Source organism: Mesocricetus auratus, unplaced genomic scaffold (genome assembly GCF_017639785.1).
Source record: "Mesocricetus auratus isolate SY011 unplaced genomic scaffold, BCM_Maur_2.0 Super-Scaffold_100027, whole genome shotgun sequence".
In the NCBI taxonomy this organism is placed as follows: Eukaryota; Metazoa; Chordata; class Mammalia; order Rodentia; family Cricetidae; genus Mesocricetus; species Mesocricetus auratus.
In genome coordinates this window covers 14910903-14931508 of record NW_024429208.1, presented here as the reverse complement: position 1 = coordinate 14931508, position 20606 = coordinate 14910903, and the positions used below count along the sequence as shown (strand labels likewise).

Here is a 20606-nt window from a genome sequence, read left to right as displayed (position 1 = left end):
AAGATTAATTCTCTCACTCAATATTTGTTGCCTGTAGCCTCTCTAGGGGTGGAGCCATGTGAGATAAGCCATCCATGTTGACCTATCACCTGGTGTTGGCATTGTTCAAGTAGGCAGTCATATTGTTGAGAGTTCAAGATATAAAAGGCAGCAGATGTCCTGATTTTTTCCCTTTTAGGAATGGTCCTAGAATCTGGGGAATTTATTAGGTAGAAAAATCACAATCAAATCTCAAAAGAGACCCATGCTTAAATACACTGTCAGTGCTTTCTATAGAATGGAAGTCCCAGTGAGATACTGACAGGAAATAGTATTTTTAATGTTTTCTGAACTTACATTTATATTCTCCCTTCTAAAATGTATTAAAATTCCATGAACTACGTATTGGCTCTGTGTGTGTCTGTGTGTGTTTAAAGATGTTAAGAAAATGTCTAAAGAGTGAATTTGGTTAGAAAATTAAAGGCCCTTAAGGTTATGAGCCAAAACTAAAAGGCCTCTACAGCAAATTATCTATCTTTTGCCTGAAAATGCAAATGAGTCTTAGGTTATAGCCTGCAGTTTGCATATATATTTATATAACAAGATCATACATAGCCAGGCTGTGGTGATGCATGCCTTTCATCTCAACAGAGGAAGGTGGATATCTGTGAGGTCAAGGCCTGGGCTACAGACTGAGTTCCAGGACAGCCAAACCTGTTACACGGAGAAACCCTGTCTTGAAAAACCAAACCAAACCAAAAACCGCCACACACACACACACACACACACACACACACACACACACACACACACACACACACACACAGAGAGAGAGAGAGAGAGAGAGAGAGAGAGAGAGAGATTACTAAAAATTTTTACCTATGAACTTAACCATTAGGATAGGGATATAGTAGATATTGGTGAGAAGTTAAAGAAATATAAAGAAATATGTGGTCACAGTAAGTTTTTATTTGGTTAGGTAAGACTGAAGCAGAAAAATTAAGGTCTAGACAGTGAAACAGAAAGGTTTGTAGAAAAGATTAGCATGGACCACTGTGGCTTGCAGCTGTATTAGATGTGGAACATCAAAAGTGTCACCAGGAGCTATTTTCTTTTGTCTCAAGTCTCTGGAAGATTTAGAAGGCAGCACATTTTGTGGTGTGTGCTAAAATACGCATGGGTGACTGGTGAATTTTCTCCTCCCATCTCCTGCCTGATGAGTATAAACCATTGGTTGAGAATGGAATGGGTGTATAGCAAATTCATGCATGGGACAGTATGTGTATGTGTGTGGGAGAGACTAGGAAGAAGATGGGCGTGGTTACTTTGGGTAGATATGTGGATAAGCAGATGAGAGAGACACTGAATTGTTATGTGACCCATGACCTGCTACAGTGGTGCGTATGGATGAGTCCTACAGCAGATGGGCATGGAATGCATTAGTACACTAGGGGGTTGGGCATTGTAGTTGGAGCTTTGGCCAGTCAACTGAAATACCTATCTGTCTTTGGAACAGCCTGGAAGGAACTCTAACCCCTCAGTTAGTGGATAGGAAATGGAGTATTCGAAAGTCAAATGTTTTATCTCAACTCACTGAAGTTTATATAAGAACTAACTAGTAAGGTAGTATGCATTCTATGTGTGTAATAATGGAGGCCTGGACAAAACTTATATTTGTGAATGTAATCACAAAAGTCCAAATAACATAGATGTTCAGAAGAAACAGCAATAGGTATTGGTTAGTCACTTCCTATTACTCATGTTTTGCCCACTTATCCACATAGCCTTATGGCCCAATTTTCTATACTCACCCCCATCCTTTATGGGAATTTTCTTAGCCAAAAAAAAATATGACAGCCGGGCGGTGGTGGTGCACGCCTTTAATCCCAGCACTCGGGAGGCAGAGGCAGGTGGATCTCTGTGAGTTCGAGGCTGGGCTGGACCGATAGCCTCCAAAACAATACAGAGAAACCCTGTGTCGTAAAACCAAAAAAAAAAATATGACATGCAAGATGCATGATCATCTTGTTTGTGACTTCCTTTTTACTCATTGCTGTTAAAAATTTTTTTCGGGGGGGTCTGCTGGAATATTGTCTCAGGGAATGGACTATAGCTCAGTGATAGAGTACTTGTCTAACTTGTACAAGTTCTGGAATGGGTCCCCAACACATGGTGGGTGCTGGGAGAATATTGTCTGAGAAAAGAGTGCAGATTAATTTTATGTTTTTCAGATAACTAAACAAGACAAGAACCTCATAAAGCCTCTCTATGACCGATGCAGAATTATCAAGCAAATCTTGTCAACACCGTCCCTGATCCCAACAATTGTAAGTAAAGATAGCTGCCCTAACTGGAAGCCTTGATTGACACCTTGCATCTGTGCTATAAAGCACTATGTCATAGTTAGCACCATGAATGTTACCAAGTGGCCTTCCTAGCTGAGCATACTATGATCCTACCAGCTGCTGTCAGCTCCCCAAGCACAGTGCTGGACTTAACAGTGATCTTACAGAAACTGCTGTGAAATAGAGCATACCAAACTGGCATGCTTGGGGCCCTTCAACATTTCATTTCATTTCTTGACCCTCGTTTAGGGTGAGGAAAAAAATCACGATTAGTTTCATTGTGGCACTGTCTAATTATTAACACAGCTAGAAAAGAAAGGGCCTCTCCGTTGTATGTGTGGTAGTTAATGAAACTGCTGCAGTCTTTGAAATATTGGAACATTGTTTTTGTTCCATCTGATCAACTATACTAGGTATAAGCAGATTTTTCTCAATAAAAAGAAGTGCTGAAACTGAGTTGGGGATATATTTTAAATAAATTTATAGACAGACAGAAGCACCACATATCTTACTGCATCAATTTCAAAATAGTTACTCAAGATATCAGTGTAGAAAGCAGCAAATATGAACTTAAACAAATAAATATGAATTTAAACTTACTTGAGTATAATTCTGTATTTTAAAGGATGTTAGGAGAGTGATAAATTCTGTCTAAAATTGAGGACAAATAATAGTTTAAAGGAGAATATGACTTTCAGGTTTCAAGAGAACCTTTTGGCTGTCATAATTACCAGAAAGGCTAAGGAGTATATACAGCTTCTTTGGCCTTCTAAATCTGAGCATCTTTAACATCCTCTGTGTTGACTGTGGCTTGTTCTGGGTCTGAGTAGGACAGTTTCTGGATAAGGTGTACATAGTGCATCCTGTCCTAACCTTTCTTTCTGCTGTGAAGCTGGGAATGCAGAAGGTCTGGGAGAAGGGAGGGTCCACTTGACCACACAGTGCAACCTGCCATACCCCGAATGGCTGTCTTCCTTGGCTCGGTGGATATAGATAAATTTGGGAAGCACTGTAGCTCAGCATGGATACCTCTTTACTCCCACAGGTTACTGATGAAACTGAGCAACAGCTTTTGGTAGTGTCCATTCTCGTTCTCAGCAGCCATATGGGCCGGCTGTCTACTGGTCTTGTAGGGTCTTGCCGTCCTCTCAAATGCTCAGGAGACGTGAGGCACTCTGTGATTTTCTGACTCTGCTTGTGACAAGCAGGAGGAAGAGGACTCTGATGAGGACTGTCCTCAGAGAAGCCAGCCACCTTCTTTACCAGATCCAGTGTCCTGCCTTCCTGTTGGCGATCACCTCACCTACTCTGAGACAGAGCCCATGAGGACCCTGCCACCAGATGAAAAGAAGGAGGGGAAGCAACCAGCTCTCTCCATGTCCAACTTACACGAGGCCACCATGTGAGTGAGCAGCCTGTATGGGTTCTCAAAACTCCTGGCTTGGGTGCCTTGCCTGCATGTTAAAAATTCAACATCTCTTCAGAGCCTAAAATGTGCTCTCCAGAATGAATAGACCTGAAAGTGGCTGAACTGGAAAATACAGAAGACAGAGCTGCAAAGAGCCACAGTAAAGCCCTACACATATCCTAAGTATTGATGTGCAATTACTTTGACCCAACTTTCCTGTTGGATCTCGGCACTGTCTTAACCCTTGTAACCCTTAGCAGTGTCAAAGGTGAGCTGGTATTTGACTATTGGACCCAAAGGAGTAAGATCCTTAGTGGGTCAACAGAACAGTGGCCAGAGCCAGATGACATAGTGTAGCAGATGGGGAATAACCTCCGTCATCAGTCAATGAGTGGATCTTTTGTCTCCTAATGACTCTCAGTTAAGAACGTTCTGGATGCCGGGCATTGGTGGCGCACACCTTTAATCCCAGCACTCGGGAGGCAAAGGCAGGTGGATCTCTGTGAATTCCAGGCCAACCTGGTCTACACAGTGAGTTCCAGGACGGCCTCCAAAGCCACAGAGAAATCCTGTCTCGAAAAACCTAAAAAAAAAAAAAAAAAAAAAGAACGTTCTGGATTTTCATTACTATTATCATCATTCAGTTGTTGGCATGTCTCTTGATCATGTGACCTTTTTGGTTTGTATGTATCTCCCACACTATGAGGTCTTCTTTGATATCCCTTATATATTCTACTTAGTGTGTATCCCAAATGGAGATGAGAAACCAAGGGCAGTAAGTAGTTTTTAGCTTTGTGTGATAGCTGTTAGACAGTCATCCCTAAATTTCAGTGGGTAGGGACATATTTGAAATTGATAGATTTGACTTAGAGAAAATGCCTGCATATAACTTGAGTGTTCAGTCTCTGAAAGGATGGACAAATTCTACCACCATGTAGACTGCAGCGGAATGTCAGCCCTCCCCTGGTTAAGTTTCATTCCAAGGGTTTTGTTCTTATTCCCACACTCTAAGGACACAGTATTTTTTTCCCTCTTGTATCTCTTTTATCTTGGTCAACAAACATTGGTCTGTGTTCCTTAGATGTCTGCTCCATCCTGTCATCTTGTTATAGCACCATAACAGTTAGCCTTTTTTTTTTTAAACAGCAGATGTAATACACTGTTTCTCTGTGTCCATGACACTGTTAATGTCAGGGAATACTTGGCTTGTGTGCTGCTCCTACACGGAGGTCACGTTTACAATGTGTGCCACATTTGGAACATTCCTTCATAATAACTTTTCTGTCATAATGGGCCCAATTTGCTGATCTGATCTAATTCAGGCCGGTGCTCAGTCAAGGCAAATGTGTTTCACTTGACACAGGCCCGTCCTTCTTGACCATCTCCGAGAAACTAGGGCTGACAAGAAGAGGCTACGGAAAGCCCTGCGAGAATTTGAAGAACAATTTTTTAAACAAACAGGAAGGTAAGTGAGTAGGCAGGGTTTTTTTAATGCTAATATTCCCTAAAGAACTATAGTTCAGAATGAACTCTGCTTTTGTTAGTAACAGTGATAAGATGTCAATCCTAGCTAGTTACTGTGTTTTCTACAATGCAATACCCCAAGGTAACATTGTGAGGAATGTTTTATGGGATGTTTATGTTAATAGCTGCCAGGTATTAACATCAGTCTTTACAAAAACAGAATTCAGGAAATTCTTTATATCTGCTGATATTATCTACGCTTAAAAATTGACTTGATTTGCAGCCCTTGTTCTTAGATTCTTAGTTCCATAAGTTTATTCTCTACCTATTACATGAATACTTCCTTTAAATATCTCTAAACTTCACCACCCATCTCCTGTTTGCTTTATTCCAGGGTTTAGTCAGAAGTTCATAGCTATTTTTCTCTCCCCAAAATATTTAGTTGGACCATCTGTCTTCCTATGTTTTTCTATTTCAACCCGTTACTATACACTCATTAATTTCCTGTAATTTTTCATATGTTACCAGCAAAACTGTGTATGTCACCAGGTAATGAATGTTAGTGTCTTTGGGAGAAGAGACAAATTACTTAGCTGTCTGTTTACACCAATAAGCAGAAATGCTTTGTCTCCTTGGGTAAGCAAGCATACAACTTCCCTGAAATCACAGAGCTATTAAGTGCAGAGATGAACTGTGTGGTTCTTCCTACTGACACACTGGCATGAGCTTATTTTCCCAACTGCCTTTCTTTCATGCCTTGCTGTGATTACCTCTCAGTCCACAGGCTGCTGTGAGGGAGTGGTACTGTGCTAAAGCACTTTGAGACATCCAAGCTAAGCCTGCTCGTATCATCATCCGGGATAGCTTTTCTGTTTTCCAGGGCTATCCATTAGCAGTGGGCTTCCTAGGTGAGAACCTTGTAGCTCAACAAAGTAATATGGTGACGAGGTGCTTGAGTACATCTCTGACTTACATTAAAGTTACTTTTTAAATTATTCAGTTGGAATCTTTCATTTGGGGAAATATTTGAGTTGGTTTCGGGATTTCAAATCCCAATAGTCAGAGCATGAAAAATAAGTTTTCACATTTAGTCTTTTCATTACTTTGAATTCCCTGAGGAAATTAAATTTTACCCATTTGAAACAGGAGTCTGCATTAGAGTATGAGAGGTTCCAGTGTGCTGGCAGTCCTTTCTATAGGATCTACAGTAGTAGAATTTGGCATGCTTTTTTTGCAACATGGCAACATGTTCTGCCTGCTCTTGGTAACAGTTATTGATTGTGTGTATGTAAAAATCTATGCATCAGTATATATCTAAGAATGAGTATGCAGAAGAACACGATTGCAACTCATTCATGACTTACTGCACTCAAGGAAGAGCTTGTTTTACTCTAGTTACAGTCCCTAAACTACTTTAGATATGTCTGCTTGCTTGCTCTGTGTGAAGTAATGTGCCCTCTTGTGGTGATACGTCATCTAATAAGAAAATGCTCATATGTTAAAGCTAAACTCAAACAGTTGAATGGCAAGGACTCTAATCTTACTTCCCTAAGACCGTTACTGTTAATATTTAATCATTTATAAAGCTAAAACGATCATTTGAATGGATTTTCTATATATTTAGAAACACTGTAAACATTCATGATAATAGAACAAGAACACACAGTAGACTATACCAAAGTCTATGTATTGGTGCATGCGCAGTCTTTGAAATAGTGTGCAGAAAGAAAGCTATTGCAATTTAAACTATGAATGTATTCCTACGTATGGAGGCCAGAGGACAACTTGGGGTTGGCTCTCTCCTTCCACCATGTGGATCCTAAGGATCAAATGCAGGTCATCAGGTTTGGTTGGTAGCAGGCACCTTTACCCACCGAGCAGTCTCACTGGCCCTCATTGAGACTCACAGATTAGATCTGTCAAGGAGAAGCTCAGCAGTTCTACTACACATCAGCAGAAACAGGTTTAACTACAAGAAAAACTTGAGAACATGTCAAGCTTTTAAGATGGCCCCTGGAAAGTTTTTATCACTAATCAGATGTCAGTAGTATTTTCAGGATGCTATTTTTAATTTTTACGGTAAGGACTGAGCATTGTGCACAGGCATGGAGCTCTGACAAGGAGGAGGATGAGTAGAGAAGGGATTCCTCAGAGGGAGGCTCTAACCTCTTTTTCTTTACATCTTCACCTGCACCATTGTTCTGTGCATGAGTAGGGGACCTCACATTTGCAAAACACATTGGCAAAAGGGTATTGTTACTAGAGACGTGGAGAACAGGTTGAGGCTGAAGGGATGGAAAGAAGCCACACTCCCCTGTCTGTTATAAAAGGACCTTTAATGACATGGCTCATGTATCTACTAATAGTTGTGTCTTCTTGTCTGCAGAAGTCCACAGAAGGAAGACAGGATGCCAATGGCAGATGAGTATTATGAATACAAGCACATAAAAGCCAAACTGAGACTACTGGAGGTCCTCATCAGCAAGCAGGATGTGGCTAAAACTATTTGAGGTTTGGCTCTGATCACTTCCACCCAAGATAAAGTCATTTATTTTCCTCTACTGTTCTTGCTAAGTAGTTTTGATGTACTGAAAACTAAGCACTTTAGAGATAGTATTAGCTGTTTTTACAAAGGAAGAGCTAGTGTAATATACACGAGAAGGGGATTTAATTAGGGAATTGATAGGTATTATTGGGTCTAACATTCAGCTTGCTCCACACCAAACTGAAATCCACAGTAAAATGTAATTGTTTAAACAAATTTACTATCTTGTCAAACCTAAATTAACATATAGGCAGACTACCTGCTAGGGAAGGTTACTAGTGGCCAAAGATCGACTTCACTGATGTATGGAAAAGAGCAGGGTTTAAATTAATTGGTGAGACAAAGACTTCTGCTCTTTGTCCAGGGAGGAAAACAGCTGGCAAGAAGGTAATTTAAGTGAGACACGTTCGCTACCTTGTCCTGTAAGTCTGTAGGCATTGTAAACACTCTAAAATACACTCGACTGTGTCACTGATTTCTTATTTCTACATGAAAATAGTGCATTATTTTATCTGTTATTTGAAAATTTACATTTCTGGTTACCAAAGTTCATTTGGATGGCATGTACTTTGTGAATTATCTTTGTCTATAACTGACAAATGTTTATATTAAAATAAAATATTAAAATTTAAAATAGGTATTTTGGATAGGTGTGTCTGCAGTCTAATAACCCAGTGACCATAGTATTATTGCTAATTTTCTTGTTTCCTACACTAAGATTATATAACTGTTTTTCCATTGGGAATATGCATCTTTCTTAATGTTTCAAGGTCTGTACTTCATAAAGTGAAACAAATTTCTTGTGAGTTGCATTCATTCTGAGCAGGGTGAAGAGCTTGGAAATCACCAAGACACCTTTTATTTGCTTTATTTAGTGTATCTTACTTTTTTCTCCATTCATTTAAAACACATTTATTGGTTTTGTTTTTTGTAAAATCAAGTAAGACATTTTCTCATCTTCAACTTTGTTCATATTTGTTTTCTGTAATTTTTAAGCATGGTGTTGAAGGAACTCATTTTTTTATATTGCTTAGGCAGAAAAAAATACTGGTTCCAGAAGCGGACTAAATCAGAGGCATATTGTTTTCTCTGTATTCACCTTATGTTTTAAATCTTCTATGAATCAGAGTAATGGCCTTGATAAATTTGTTTAATTGGAGTCATCTACTGGTAGCAGGACAGAGATACACAACTATTTAAGGTTTACAAATTACATCTTTGATAAGGGAAATGGTTTCGTGAGATGTATACAATTGCTATTAAAATGTAACTATATTCTATATGATTGTAAATATTTTATACAACATACAAATAAAATATTTTTCTATTATATTTATTATGTTGAAGCACAGTAACTGTTTTGTTAGCTAATATAAATAACATAAATAACACTGTCAAACAACAAGGTGGAAGTGTTGACAATTCTAGGCTTTAAGATTTAACTCATGCTGCAATTACACCCTTTCATGCGGTTTGGAATTATCCCAATATTTATTCAGTAGATTAAAATGGATGCATATTTAAACACCATTTATAAGCCATTATTTTGTACGTTGCTAAAGCGGTCTATATAACTGTCTTGTTATGTTTGGCATAAAGGAAACATAAAAGCATTGCAGCATCTAGGCAAACAAAGTGTCAGGACAACTTGGGGACATCATTGGAGGTGGACAGGGTGGGCAAGAGGAGACACGGAAAGGCTCTGAATGATATAGTTTGCTTTTGGTGACAGCGGCATATGCATGCTTCAGTGGGACATCTGCTGAGGAAAATGAACAACAGAGGGCAATGCTCCTATGGGAAGACAGGGTAGGGAGAATACGCAAGTGGCGTTAACGTCCAACACTGATGTTACAGGTTTTGCAGCTGGGATCTTTCTTTGCGTTTGCAGTAGACAAACTCATGAGCTGATGACCAGTGATTTCTGCTACCGTGCCCAGAGAAAGAGCCACAGGGTCAGTGTAAATGACTTCTAAAATGACATCCTGGGCGTGGTGGTACACCAGCACCCCATCTTCTTCTGTACAGGTCAAAAACTTATTATCCTTGGAATTTAGTTGAGGAAGGCGCTGCTTACAAAATTCATCTCCTGGTGATCCCACAGGGGCAATGACAAGAATCACATAATGATAAGCAGTGTACATACAGTAGAAGTCCCCAAAGTATAAGTTAGTATTGGGGTTGAAAAGTTTTTCTGCTGCAATCTCAAACCTGTATCTTCCATACGGTGAATCCTGGGGTGGCTTCCCTGTATTGAACTCAGTGCTGCAGCTGAAGAAGATGCCTTCTAATTTTCCACTGATGGGTGAGCCATGGCTGCCACTGTTATCCTTGACAGAAGGCTGCATAGCATTCCCATGGTGTTCTCTACAACAGAAAGGAAATAGCCACTGCTCAGGACAATAGTTGCAAATTTACTGATTTACAGATTGGAATAACACAGAAATTACTACCCACTGTTAAAGGCTTGGGTAGCCAGGCTATCACCAGACCAATGGCAATATATCTTTTGATACTACTTATCATGGCCTTCGGAGTTCTTTAACAATACAATAAATTTCCTGGACTGAAAAACTGAATTGCATTAGAAATCGTACAGGTGAGACTAGCTCCATTTGTACTTAATGGGTTTCATAAGTGACTTTCCTAAAAAGAAAACTACTGAAGTAGTGAATATCTGAACACTGCTAAGCAGAACTTGGTTTAAATGTGTGCTGTCTACCAAGGAAGGTCCATCCTCTGACTCCGGAACTGGGCTACTGCCATTGACCTAGGCATCGCTCGCATTCCTCCTCAGAGATCTCAGGAATGTCTCCTTCGCATTCAGTGGTTTGAAGATAGCAGCTGCTATGACAACTCTTGGAGTCTGTCCTTCTGAGGTACCTTGTGACTGTTCACTCAACAAGTTCCAGTACTGTCAGTGCTAGACTGTGGAGTCCAGGGACACTGTCTATGAATTCACACAACTGCCTTATGAACCACAGCAGCCTAGACCACTGATACCAGGGACATCATTAAAAGACAAATCAGAGACTACACTACACTACTGTGATCAAACTCAAAAGCATACAGACTAACTGAAATTCAACATGCCATCTGAATGATACTGAATGAAAACTGTTCTCACAGTAGATATTTCATAGAATTTTAACATTTCACCAGGTCACAGACCAAGAAAAATGAAATAGAACAACTCCAAAGGAAAAAAACAATCCATAATATATGAAATACTTGGTAAACAATTCAAAATGAGAATCTAGATAAAAATACAAGGCAACTAGGAAAACAACTTCAGGGCATAGCAGACAGATTTTCCAAGGATATAAAGAATCATAAAATAGAACCAATCAGAAGCATTGGTGTAAAATACTTAAATAAAATGCCAAGTTGTCAAGACACACGAGGATAGAATTTCTGAACCTAGCAGGACTTTCAGCCAACGAAACAATAGAACAAAGAAAGCCTGTAAGGTTTAGGAGATATGACTAAGTGAATATTCATGTCCTAGCAGTTTCAGAAGTGAACAAATGGGATTAATTCTTTTGAAGAGGTAGATTGTTTTTTTAGGACAAGGTTTCAGTTTGAAGCCTCAGGTGGCCTCAAACTCAGAATTTCCCAATTCAGCCTCCCACGTGCTGGCACGACACCACACCTGGCTGAAGACAGATTTTCTACTGTATTGGTTATTATTACACAGTATATATCAATTGTCATAACAGAAGAATGTTCATTATAGACTGCTGGCTATAGAAGACCCACAGATCAAGTGATGGTTCATTTATAGTACAGAAGACAGACAGTTGAAAACAACCTGTTGGAGTATGTATTTTAAATGTAAAAATTTAAAACTATTAAGGTAAAAAGAGAACCTAACCCTTTCAGAAACAATTGTATAGCAAAAGCCATGGAAGGAATCCCAATATGCTTTTAAATTAAGAGTAGAGAGAAGACACAAAAGACAGATTTTCATGCTTCATCTCTTTCTGCCTTGGGAGCCTATATAGTTTTATTTCTTGCTATTTAAAAGTAATTAAAGCAGGGCGTTGGTGGCACACACCTTTAATCCCAGCACTCAGGAGGCAGAAGCAGGTGGATCTCTGTGAGTTAGAGACCAGCCTCGTCTACAGAGCAAGCACCAGGACAGGCTCCAAAGCTACACAGAGAAACCCTGTCTCAAAAAACCAACCAAACAAAAAAGTAATTAAAAGTAAGAACTTGTGCTCCCCACCTAGACCAGGGTAAGTGTTTGGAGCTTATGTTTTGGCCACTTTAACTAGACACGGGCTGCTTCTCAGGCTACCCCTTGCAGCGTGTGACAGTGCCAGCTACTCTCATTTGGCCCGCATCCGCCTCCCATCTTTGTTGCTTTCTCTGTGGTCTGAGACTCTCCCATCCATTCCCTTGACACTCCCATCTCTTTCTGTCCTAGCAGTGTGTAGCACCAGCAGATCTAGGGCACAGAGAAGGTGAGCCTTGAGTGTCTTCCTGATGCCCTCATGTGTCAGGGACTCTGTGCTGCAGCAAGGCTGGTTTCTGTGCTGGAGTCCCTTCTGTTCTCAGAAGAGAAATACTGCGTCTTGGTATTAACTGGTTGCTTTAGTGTCTTAGTAGCTCAACTCTGCTTACACTTTTGTGAATGGAAGTCTCATTGAGTTCTCTCCACAATTTTCCAGTTCTTCTGGGTGCCTACCAGCATATTTAAGAACATGAAAGTCCAAGGTAGTACTCTGGTAAGGAAGGTTGTTTACCATCACCACGCTTCTCAGAGGCTGAGAGACAGCAAGGCACGCTGAGGACCTGCCACCATCCTTAGGACAGCAATAGGCCTCAGAATTCACCACCTGACAACTGTCCAGTAGAGCTTATTGAAAATGTAGATTCAAGGAAACGCCAGGACACAGGGAGGCCACGTAACAACAGTGGGCTGTCCAGGAACAAAGACTGTATTTTCTCCAACTTGCTTTCTTACCATCTGAAACTTATTTTTCATTTAGTTTTCAGGAGTTTCTGACGTACCTTGATATAAATTTCTTCAGTTTATATACCATTTGGAGATTTCTCAGCTAAAAATCAGTGGCATACGCTGTTTGCTAAATCTGGAACTATTCCAGCTCTGGGAGTCTCAGCTCCACCCTCCTGTCCTTTCTGGATCTCTGACAACCCGAACCTTAGATTCTGTGGTCCTACATATTCATGGTTTTCTGACTATTTTTATGTTCCATGTGTTTTTCAGTTTGGATAGTTTCTATTTGCTCTTCAAGCTTATTGGTATTTTTTCTTCTTGTCCTGCTTCAGCCCATCCATTGCTATTTTATATTTCTACTGTTATTTTGCCTCACATATTGTGTTTAATCAGCTCTAAAGACATTTGTTCCTCATGTCCCATGTCGCTTTATACATTTTACTTTTGTTTCCAGTATGTTTTCAATTGCTTGTCAAAACAGTTTTCTATGTGTATTTTCTATGGTGCCTCATCAGTTCCTAGTTAGATTTGTAATCTTAATGTTGTCTTCGATATTCCTTCCTTATCCAGACTCTGTGCTTACTGATTCTTGACATGAGTGAATTTAATTGGAAATCTGGGCTACTGTGAGACACTGGGTATGATTTCAATCTAGAATTTCAGTAGCCCTTCTGACTATATACTAAGTGAAAGGTTTATTATTATTATTATTATTATTAGATAAGGATAGATATCTAAATTCTTCTTTAGGTATCCATTAACATTAAGGTGGGAATTCTAGTTCCAACTGCACTCAGCCAACACAATCTAGCTGGGACAAATGATTATTGCTGTCCGGTTGTCTTCATAGCACAGAACTGTAAGCCCCACTCCATATAATCAGTGGGAGGAAGTCCAGGCTCCTGACTCAGTAAGTCAGCATTCTTGATACTCTAGTAGGAGATCAAGTAGAGCCTAATTACAAGGGTGAAAAGGCAGCGTGGCCTTTGTGGGTAGCATGTGACGATGAGTTCCACACACCCACCATGGTTTTGGCTGAAACTGGATGTTTACTGTCCAAGGTTTCTGAATTTGTGGCAATTTTTTCCTTGTTCTTTAGATAAAGGGACCAGGCCTTCTGTGTTTGTGATCTATGCCATTGTCATTTCTAGGTTGCCTGCTTGTCTAGCAAACAGTCCAGCACAACAGGGACTTTAACCTTGTATTTCTGTCAGGGTTTTTAGTTGAGCTAATTTCCACTTTCTAGCTTTCATTTTATAGTCTTGTAGTTTACATAAAAATTTCAGGTTTTTATATTATACTTGGAGGAGGACTAGGAAAGCCTTCATATATAATTTCATTTTGCCTCTTCAAAATTTCTAAACCCTGTTTCATTCTGATACATAAACCCCAGGTACTTATCCTACATAAACCTACGAGTACAGTTCTATGAAACAATAAAAGTAGGAAGCACAATCAGAACTTGAAGCTTTGAAATGCGTCCTACTCAGTGACAGAACACCAACTATGAGGACAAATGGTTTGGTAGCAAAAGTAGAGGAATTCCTACAGTGGTCTGCCAATCGCAGGGCAGTCTTGAAACTGCAATCAGGTAAAGAAACACCCAGGCTAACTAGTGAACACGAACAAGGGCAAGGCTGTAGGAGATTTTCATTCAAAGTAAGGGCATGCTCATTTTAATGTCAATTTTCACAAGAGGCCAAAGTTAGTTCTGCCCTCATGGACTGAGTCAGAACTTATCCACAACTTTTTCAGTTATAATGATTTGTAAAGATTATCAGGTAATTTTAAGATTCTTCACAGCCAATCAAGCATTCTGAAGATAACATTTTAAAGGGATTCTAATCAAGGAAATGTATCTAGATGACAGTTTATCAACTGAAATGCAAATCAATATCCATGGGAGTAAACGGCTTTACTAAAGTTCACTGGGTAGGAGACAGAAGTGTTTCTTGTGGTCTTGGGTTTGAACCTCCACCACCGCATGCCTGGCAAACACTCTACTAGAGCTCCAGCTCCGGCTGAAAAGGGGCTTCTTTTATTTTTTTAATAAAACTTTTAAAAATATTTATGTCTACCCATGCCTTAGTAACTGTATTTGTATGTAATTCTTCAAGATATAATTTACATGGGTTTTACTGCTGCTATTTTTGGAATTAAAACAAAAGTAAATTTTGTTGTTGGTATGAACATCATCCATGCTGATGGGTTGAAATTAAATCATATCATATGTACAATTACTTTATCCATTTCCAGGTGCTCTGCTTTTACCTTTTTGTACTTTTGGAAACATTTCTGAGAACAAATTAAACAAATGTTACAGTTATGGAAAGGCTCTTCCCATGGAAGACTCAAAACATCCTAGAGAAATACTGACCCCCAGTGGCCACACTTGGCAGTCATTGGCAGGATCCCAGGAGCCTGAACCTACAGCAAAGATCGAACACTATATTCCGTTGATGTGTTTCGTATTGGAGGTGGTAGCAATTGTGGACATTTTTTGGCTTTCAAATTTTATGTTTAAAAATACAAAAGCTTTTCTTGCTGAATGTACTAGTCATTCTGAATTAACAGCTGATAAGCACAATAATTTGTCATTCAGTTTAAATTAGGTGAATGGCATCCATCAGAAATTATACAGACTTTAGGCCATTTCGGGGAATAACAGACTAAAATTTGAATTTATAAGATATTCAAACAAAAGGCAGACATGTTCTCTTGTCATCAAAATATATACAAATACCCGGCACAGCAAAGCACTTGGCTTTTGTCCAGCTAGAAAATATCCCCCAGGTTCACATGGTTGAACATTTGGTGTCCAGCTGGTAGTGCTGTTTGAACAAGTGGCAGACCTTTTGCTAAGTGGTGCTTTGCTGGTGGAAGAAGTCGTTGGGGTAGGCCCTGAGGGTAAAGCCTAGCACTTCAGGCCGCGATCTCCCAAGATGCCTGGTGCTCTAAGCAGCACTGAGCTGCCTGCTTACTTTGTCTCCCTGGACGCAGTAGGGCACAAACATTCCTCACAGGTTGCTTCTTCTCAGGTACATGACCTTAGTGGTGAAGAAAGTGACTACTGCAAACTTCTTCTAGAACACATTTCTTTCTCTATGACTCCTTTTGCATTTGCCACAACTTGGAGCTTATTTGGAAACATGACTTTGATTTCAGTCAGAGAAATTAGAAAGGTATGCAAAAATTAAGAAAAAAAACACCCAAATGTTCTTATTTTCATATATAGTCTTTTCAAGTTATAAATCCTTTATAACTCTAAAGTGGTTAAGGTTCCTATTTATTTTGTTTTTGTTTTGATATGGGTCTCTTGGCTGTAACCTAAACTGAGCTAGAACACAGGGTGATCCTCCTGCCTCATCCTCTCAAATGTTAGTACTATAATGCTTAGCCACCACACCCAGCCTAAGGTTTTAAAAGAGAACAAAACAAAAAGATAATTGGATTTGTTTGTAAAAGTTCAGAACCATGGCAACATGCCATTTTAAAAGCCTTTGTCTCTCTGGGCTAGAGAGATGGCTCAGCAGATTAGAATGCTTGCTGCAATTCCAGAGAATTCAGTTTGATTCCCAGTTCACGTGATGACCCACAACCATCCTTAACTCAAGTTCCAGGTGACCCAACACCCTCTCTGGCCTGTGCAAGAATGTGGTATACAGGCATACATGTAGTCAAGATACCCAAACACATAAATATAGTGAGTCTTACCTAACATAGTCAAAATACTCTTTGTGCTGGTTCCGATAGAAAACCGAGAACTTGAGCATGCGTCCTGCGATCACATCAGCCTTCTCCAGCAGCTGTGTTAGATGAACTTTTGAGTAATCTGAAAAATTTTAAAGTCTATTAAGGACTATGATACCAAAAGTGCCAGCTACATGCTTTATAAATCAGGGATTATTAAAATACATCTTTAGAGATTCAACTTGTAGTGGGATGATATAAAGAAATGATTCGTTGTCTTTGGTTTATTTTTATTTCTACATAAACATTTTTGTTGTGGTTCATGGTTTTTCTTAGAATATTCTTGTATTTTTCAATCTTTCAAATTGAAGACCCTGAAGCAACTGATACCTTGCACAGTGCTAGGTCTACAGAAAGACAACTGACTCAAAACAGCTTTCTTAGAATTCAGACTCAAGGGCATAGATAAAGCTTAGATGAAATGGTCCTGGATCACATGATAAACATGAAAAGCAAGTTCTTCTTTTAACTATGAAAACAAAAAAGGGCAAGGGTAAAGTAATTTATAGAGAAATAGTGCAGAACAATTAAAAGCTGGCACTTGTCATTTACCTCGTAACCCCCCACAAATGTTATGAGCTGTAGGAAAAATGAGAAAGCAATAGAGAGATTGCTCTATGAAAACATGCTTTTACTTCCTTTTATTACCAGATGTAGAAAAATGCATTCACATGGCAGTTTATGAATCCAAGCAAGTGTGCGTGCGTGCGTGTGTGTGTGTGTGTTAGAACCACCAAAGGTCTTCTTTAAGCTAGAAGAGTCATGGTATTTCAGACCTTTCTTTAGTACAAAGTAGGTTCTGGCAGAAAAATTATGTAGCTTCTTTGAGTGGGAAGCTACCAGGATATTGTTTGGTGTAATTATCCAGAAAAATGCATGTACTCCAGGTAGATTCCACTTACCAGCAATGCTTGAGACCAGAAGTGTTTCAGATTTTGAGTTTGGGGAGTTTAGAATGTTTGCATATATTTTAATGGTTTTATGATTTAAAAAAATCAAAACTGCTCCAAAGTTTAAAATACTCTGGGCACTTTTATCAGTGCTCAAAGTTTCAAATTTCAGGGGCCGAAGAGATGGTACAGCACTTAAGAACACTTGGTGCTCTTTCAGAGAGAACTTGGTTCAATTCCCAGCACCCACATGTGAGCAGCATAGAGCTCACAACTCGTTATAGTGGACTAATGCTCCTTTCTCTCCCTACTCCCCACCACCAAAGTACAGATATTTGTGCAGGCACTTATATATACATATTCTAAAAGGTTCAGATTTCAGAGCATTACAATTTAGACTTTCGGACTATGGATGCTCAGCCAACAGCACAAAATCAAAGGACAACATGTCTGTCTGTCTGACTTAAATAAAACCTCCCTGGTGTTAGAAAAATAAAGGATTCAGGAAAAGGACTGAACGTGAGGTGGATTCCAGAGAGGACTAGTAATTCCAACATGGCACAGCAAACACAGAACAGTTATCTCCAGAGGAGAGTCCTATGCTTGCTGTTAATACAACACAGGCATCTTTTGTTGTTCATTGCTGGTTACTGAACTATCATTATCATACTTAATCTATCCTAAAATGTTTATTTACATTTTAACATCTCTGATACTGTCTATCAATAAATTCAGTAAGATAAAACACTGGCATTTTTCTTTATGGTACATTAAAATGGTGGATCTTATAATCCATGAGATATAGAGAAATATCAAAAAAATATCGTACTTGCAAGAAACTTTTTACCTTATTCTCAAATACTGAAAATTTTAGCAGTCAAGAGTCTTAGCATTCTTAGCAGCTTAATCATAAAATAAACAAAGAGGCATGAAGATCAAACCACAATCAGACGGAATTTCAGCCACTTTACATGCCCTTAGGGTTTACAGTTACCAGGATAAGTAGTAGCTAATCATGAGCTACATCTAAAAGAACGCAAGTGTGTGGCCATGTAAGAAGGGGCTGGGTCTTATCTGAAGATTGCCACAGATGGGAGAGTTGCTAAGCAACCTAGAAACAGATGGGCGAATTGTTTTCTAGAACTTTTCTACAGGCTTTCATGTTAAAGTCTTTTTTATGGATCTGAGTGCATGTATGTCCACAGTGTGGGGGCAGAGTTCACCTCAAGTGTCAAGTGCCATTCACCTTATTTTTTGAAACACGGTCTTTCACTGACCTAATGTTTTCCAAAAAGCTAGGCTGCTTGTGTACAGAGTTCCAGAGATCTGCCTGCCTTTGCCATTCCACAGCCAGGATTACAAACCACCACTCCTGGCTTTTTAAAATGGGTCTGGGATTCAAGTCAGGTCCACTTGCATGCAAGGTGAGCCATTTACCATCTGAGCTATCTCCCTAGCCTTCTCCAAATTGGTTTTTTTTTTAAATTAGGGAAAAGTCATCCAGGTAAAGAGGAAGCAAAAAGTCCCATCCTAATCTACAAAAGGAGAGGATGACAAAATTGTTCAAGGACACTCAATAAATACACCCTTTGTGACTGAGTGAACAGATGGACAGAAGGAAAGAAAGTCAGCACTTCCATGAAAATACTGGAACATTCAAATGGGATATGGGGTCCCATCAGAGGATGGGCTCTCCATATCAGGTTTCTCCAGGCAAATGGCTGCTTAGGAAGGTTTTTAGTGAAGCAATGATGCATAGACAGGACAGTAGTTTGTAGGTAGCTTTTTCAAGCTCTTCCCATCCTGAGGTAAAAACATTTCTTCTGGGCAGTTACCAAGGTCTACGTCTAACCTAAGTGCTGTTTCTGGTTTCTTCCCTTCACTATCTATGAAAATGAACACAGTAAAAGAAAAATAAACACGAACACTCTTTTTACAGGATGAAGCTCCAAGAATGTTTACTCAGAAATTGCATCAGATTTTATTTGCAGAGCTTTCACTTTGAAAAGAGCAATACATGGAGCAAAAAGACAGTCTGATTCCATCACTCAAATTGTCTGTCTTAGAACTCAGCTCCCTCCAACCTATATGATACCATGAACCTATTAGGCAATGCTACCAACAGCACCACACTTCCATTGCAATGATTTTCGTGTTGTAGGAACAAAAAGTATGTTGATGATTAGCTTTCCAAGAACATTAATCAATATAAACCACAGCTCCCTTACCTGCTGTACAGAATTCTATAATTTCACTCCATTCAGATACAACATAATCACCATCAACTTGTTTTGAGGCAGTCTGCACTGCTACTGTATACTCAGTCCTTGGGCTCAAAAACCAGTGTCCACGAACAGTCATTGGCAAGGGAACAGCTTTTGCCACCAATTTTGTTGGAACATCCTAGGAAGGAAAAAGAAAGATGAGGCAGCAAAGAATAAATGGGAGAAAAGAGTAGGGAAGGATGAGACAGGGAGACAGGAAGGCTATTAAAGATAACTTTCATCAACTATGAACAACAGAGAGGAACCTAAACTCCTGGCTAAGAGCAGGGCTCCCATTAGGAACACCAAACAATGACCATATTTAAATGTTTATTCTCCAAATGCAGAAATTAAGGCCCAGGAAGAACAAGAGACAGGCTTAATATCCTACAGTGTGAAACAGCAAAGGACTTGTATTCTAGTTGTCATTACTTATAACACACTGTTTTCCCCTGTAGATGCTATCTTCTTCAAAACAGACTTTTAAAAAAGACATAAAAGAACCAAGATTGTTTTAAAATCTACTAAATTAAAAATATATTTGCTTGATTTTTATAACTTGATAATTTTACTAGAGAGGTTCATTATTAAAGATTTTAACTGTAAAGAAGAGAATGCTTTTAAAACAGATGACTTTGTTTCACATACAGATCAGTTAACTTCCATAAAAGTATGGTGTCATGTGTCTGAGAAAGTTTAGGTCTTTTCGAGCAGCAGTTGGTAAGTTAACCTGCTGGTTGAACACTCACTACATTTCCAAAATTGTGGTATTCCATGGGTGAAGCAGAGGTCAAGCCCTGAAGTATTCATCTTTGAGTGTTAAGTATATCAAAGCTTCTAGAGGTCAAATGCTAGCACAGAGAACACCCACAATCAGAACTGGAATTTGATAATAATGATAAATAGCATGTTCTTTCTCCAGCATGTAAAGCCCTCACTTATAGTTTGTGTAAATGTAAAAGGCTTTTCCAGAAAAATAAGGTGATGCGTTGTATTTT

The 20606-nt window shown here is 39.3% G+C and overlaps 2 protein-coding genes across 8 annotated transcripts in view; one reads left to right on the top strand and one right to left on the bottom strand.

The window, feature by feature from the left end:
• Fam13c (family with sequence similarity 13 member C) overlaps positions 1 to 9073 on the top strand; it is a 104505-nt gene extending 95432 nt beyond the window's left edge. For 3 of the 5 annotated variants that reach the window (XM_005070785.4, XM_005070787.4, XM_005070783.4), the window contains 4 exons: positions 2211 to 2306; positions 3530 to 3726; positions 5096 to 5197; positions 7583 to 9073. In XM_005070785.4, the coding sequence (XP_005070842.1) occupies positions 2211 to 2306; positions 3530 to 3726; positions 5096 to 5197; positions 7583 to 7706 (519 nt within the window). In that variant the 3' untranslated portion in view covers positions 7707 to 9073. The remainder of the gene's footprint in view (positions 1 to 2210; positions 2307 to 3529; positions 3727 to 5095; positions 5198 to 7582) is intronic. The other 2 variants (XM_005070786.4, XM_005070784.4) reach the window with 1 other exon arrangement.
• The window catches only part of Phyhipl (phytanoyl-CoA 2-hydroxylase interacting protein like), a 40005-nt gene continuing 28457 nt past the window's right edge, over positions 9059 to 20606 (bottom strand). For all 3 annotated transcript variants that reach the window (XM_040732053.1, XM_040732052.1, XM_040732054.1), the window contains 3 exons: positions 19573 to 19747; positions 16419 to 16536; positions 9059 to 10108 (listed from right to left, as the gene is read on the bottom strand). In XM_040732053.1, coding sequence (XP_040587987.1) covers positions 9574 to 10108; positions 16419 to 16536; positions 19573 to 19747 — 828 coding nt within the window. In that variant the 3' untranslated portion in view covers positions 9059 to 9573. The remainder of the gene's footprint in view (positions 10109 to 16418; positions 16537 to 19572; positions 19748 to 20606) is intronic.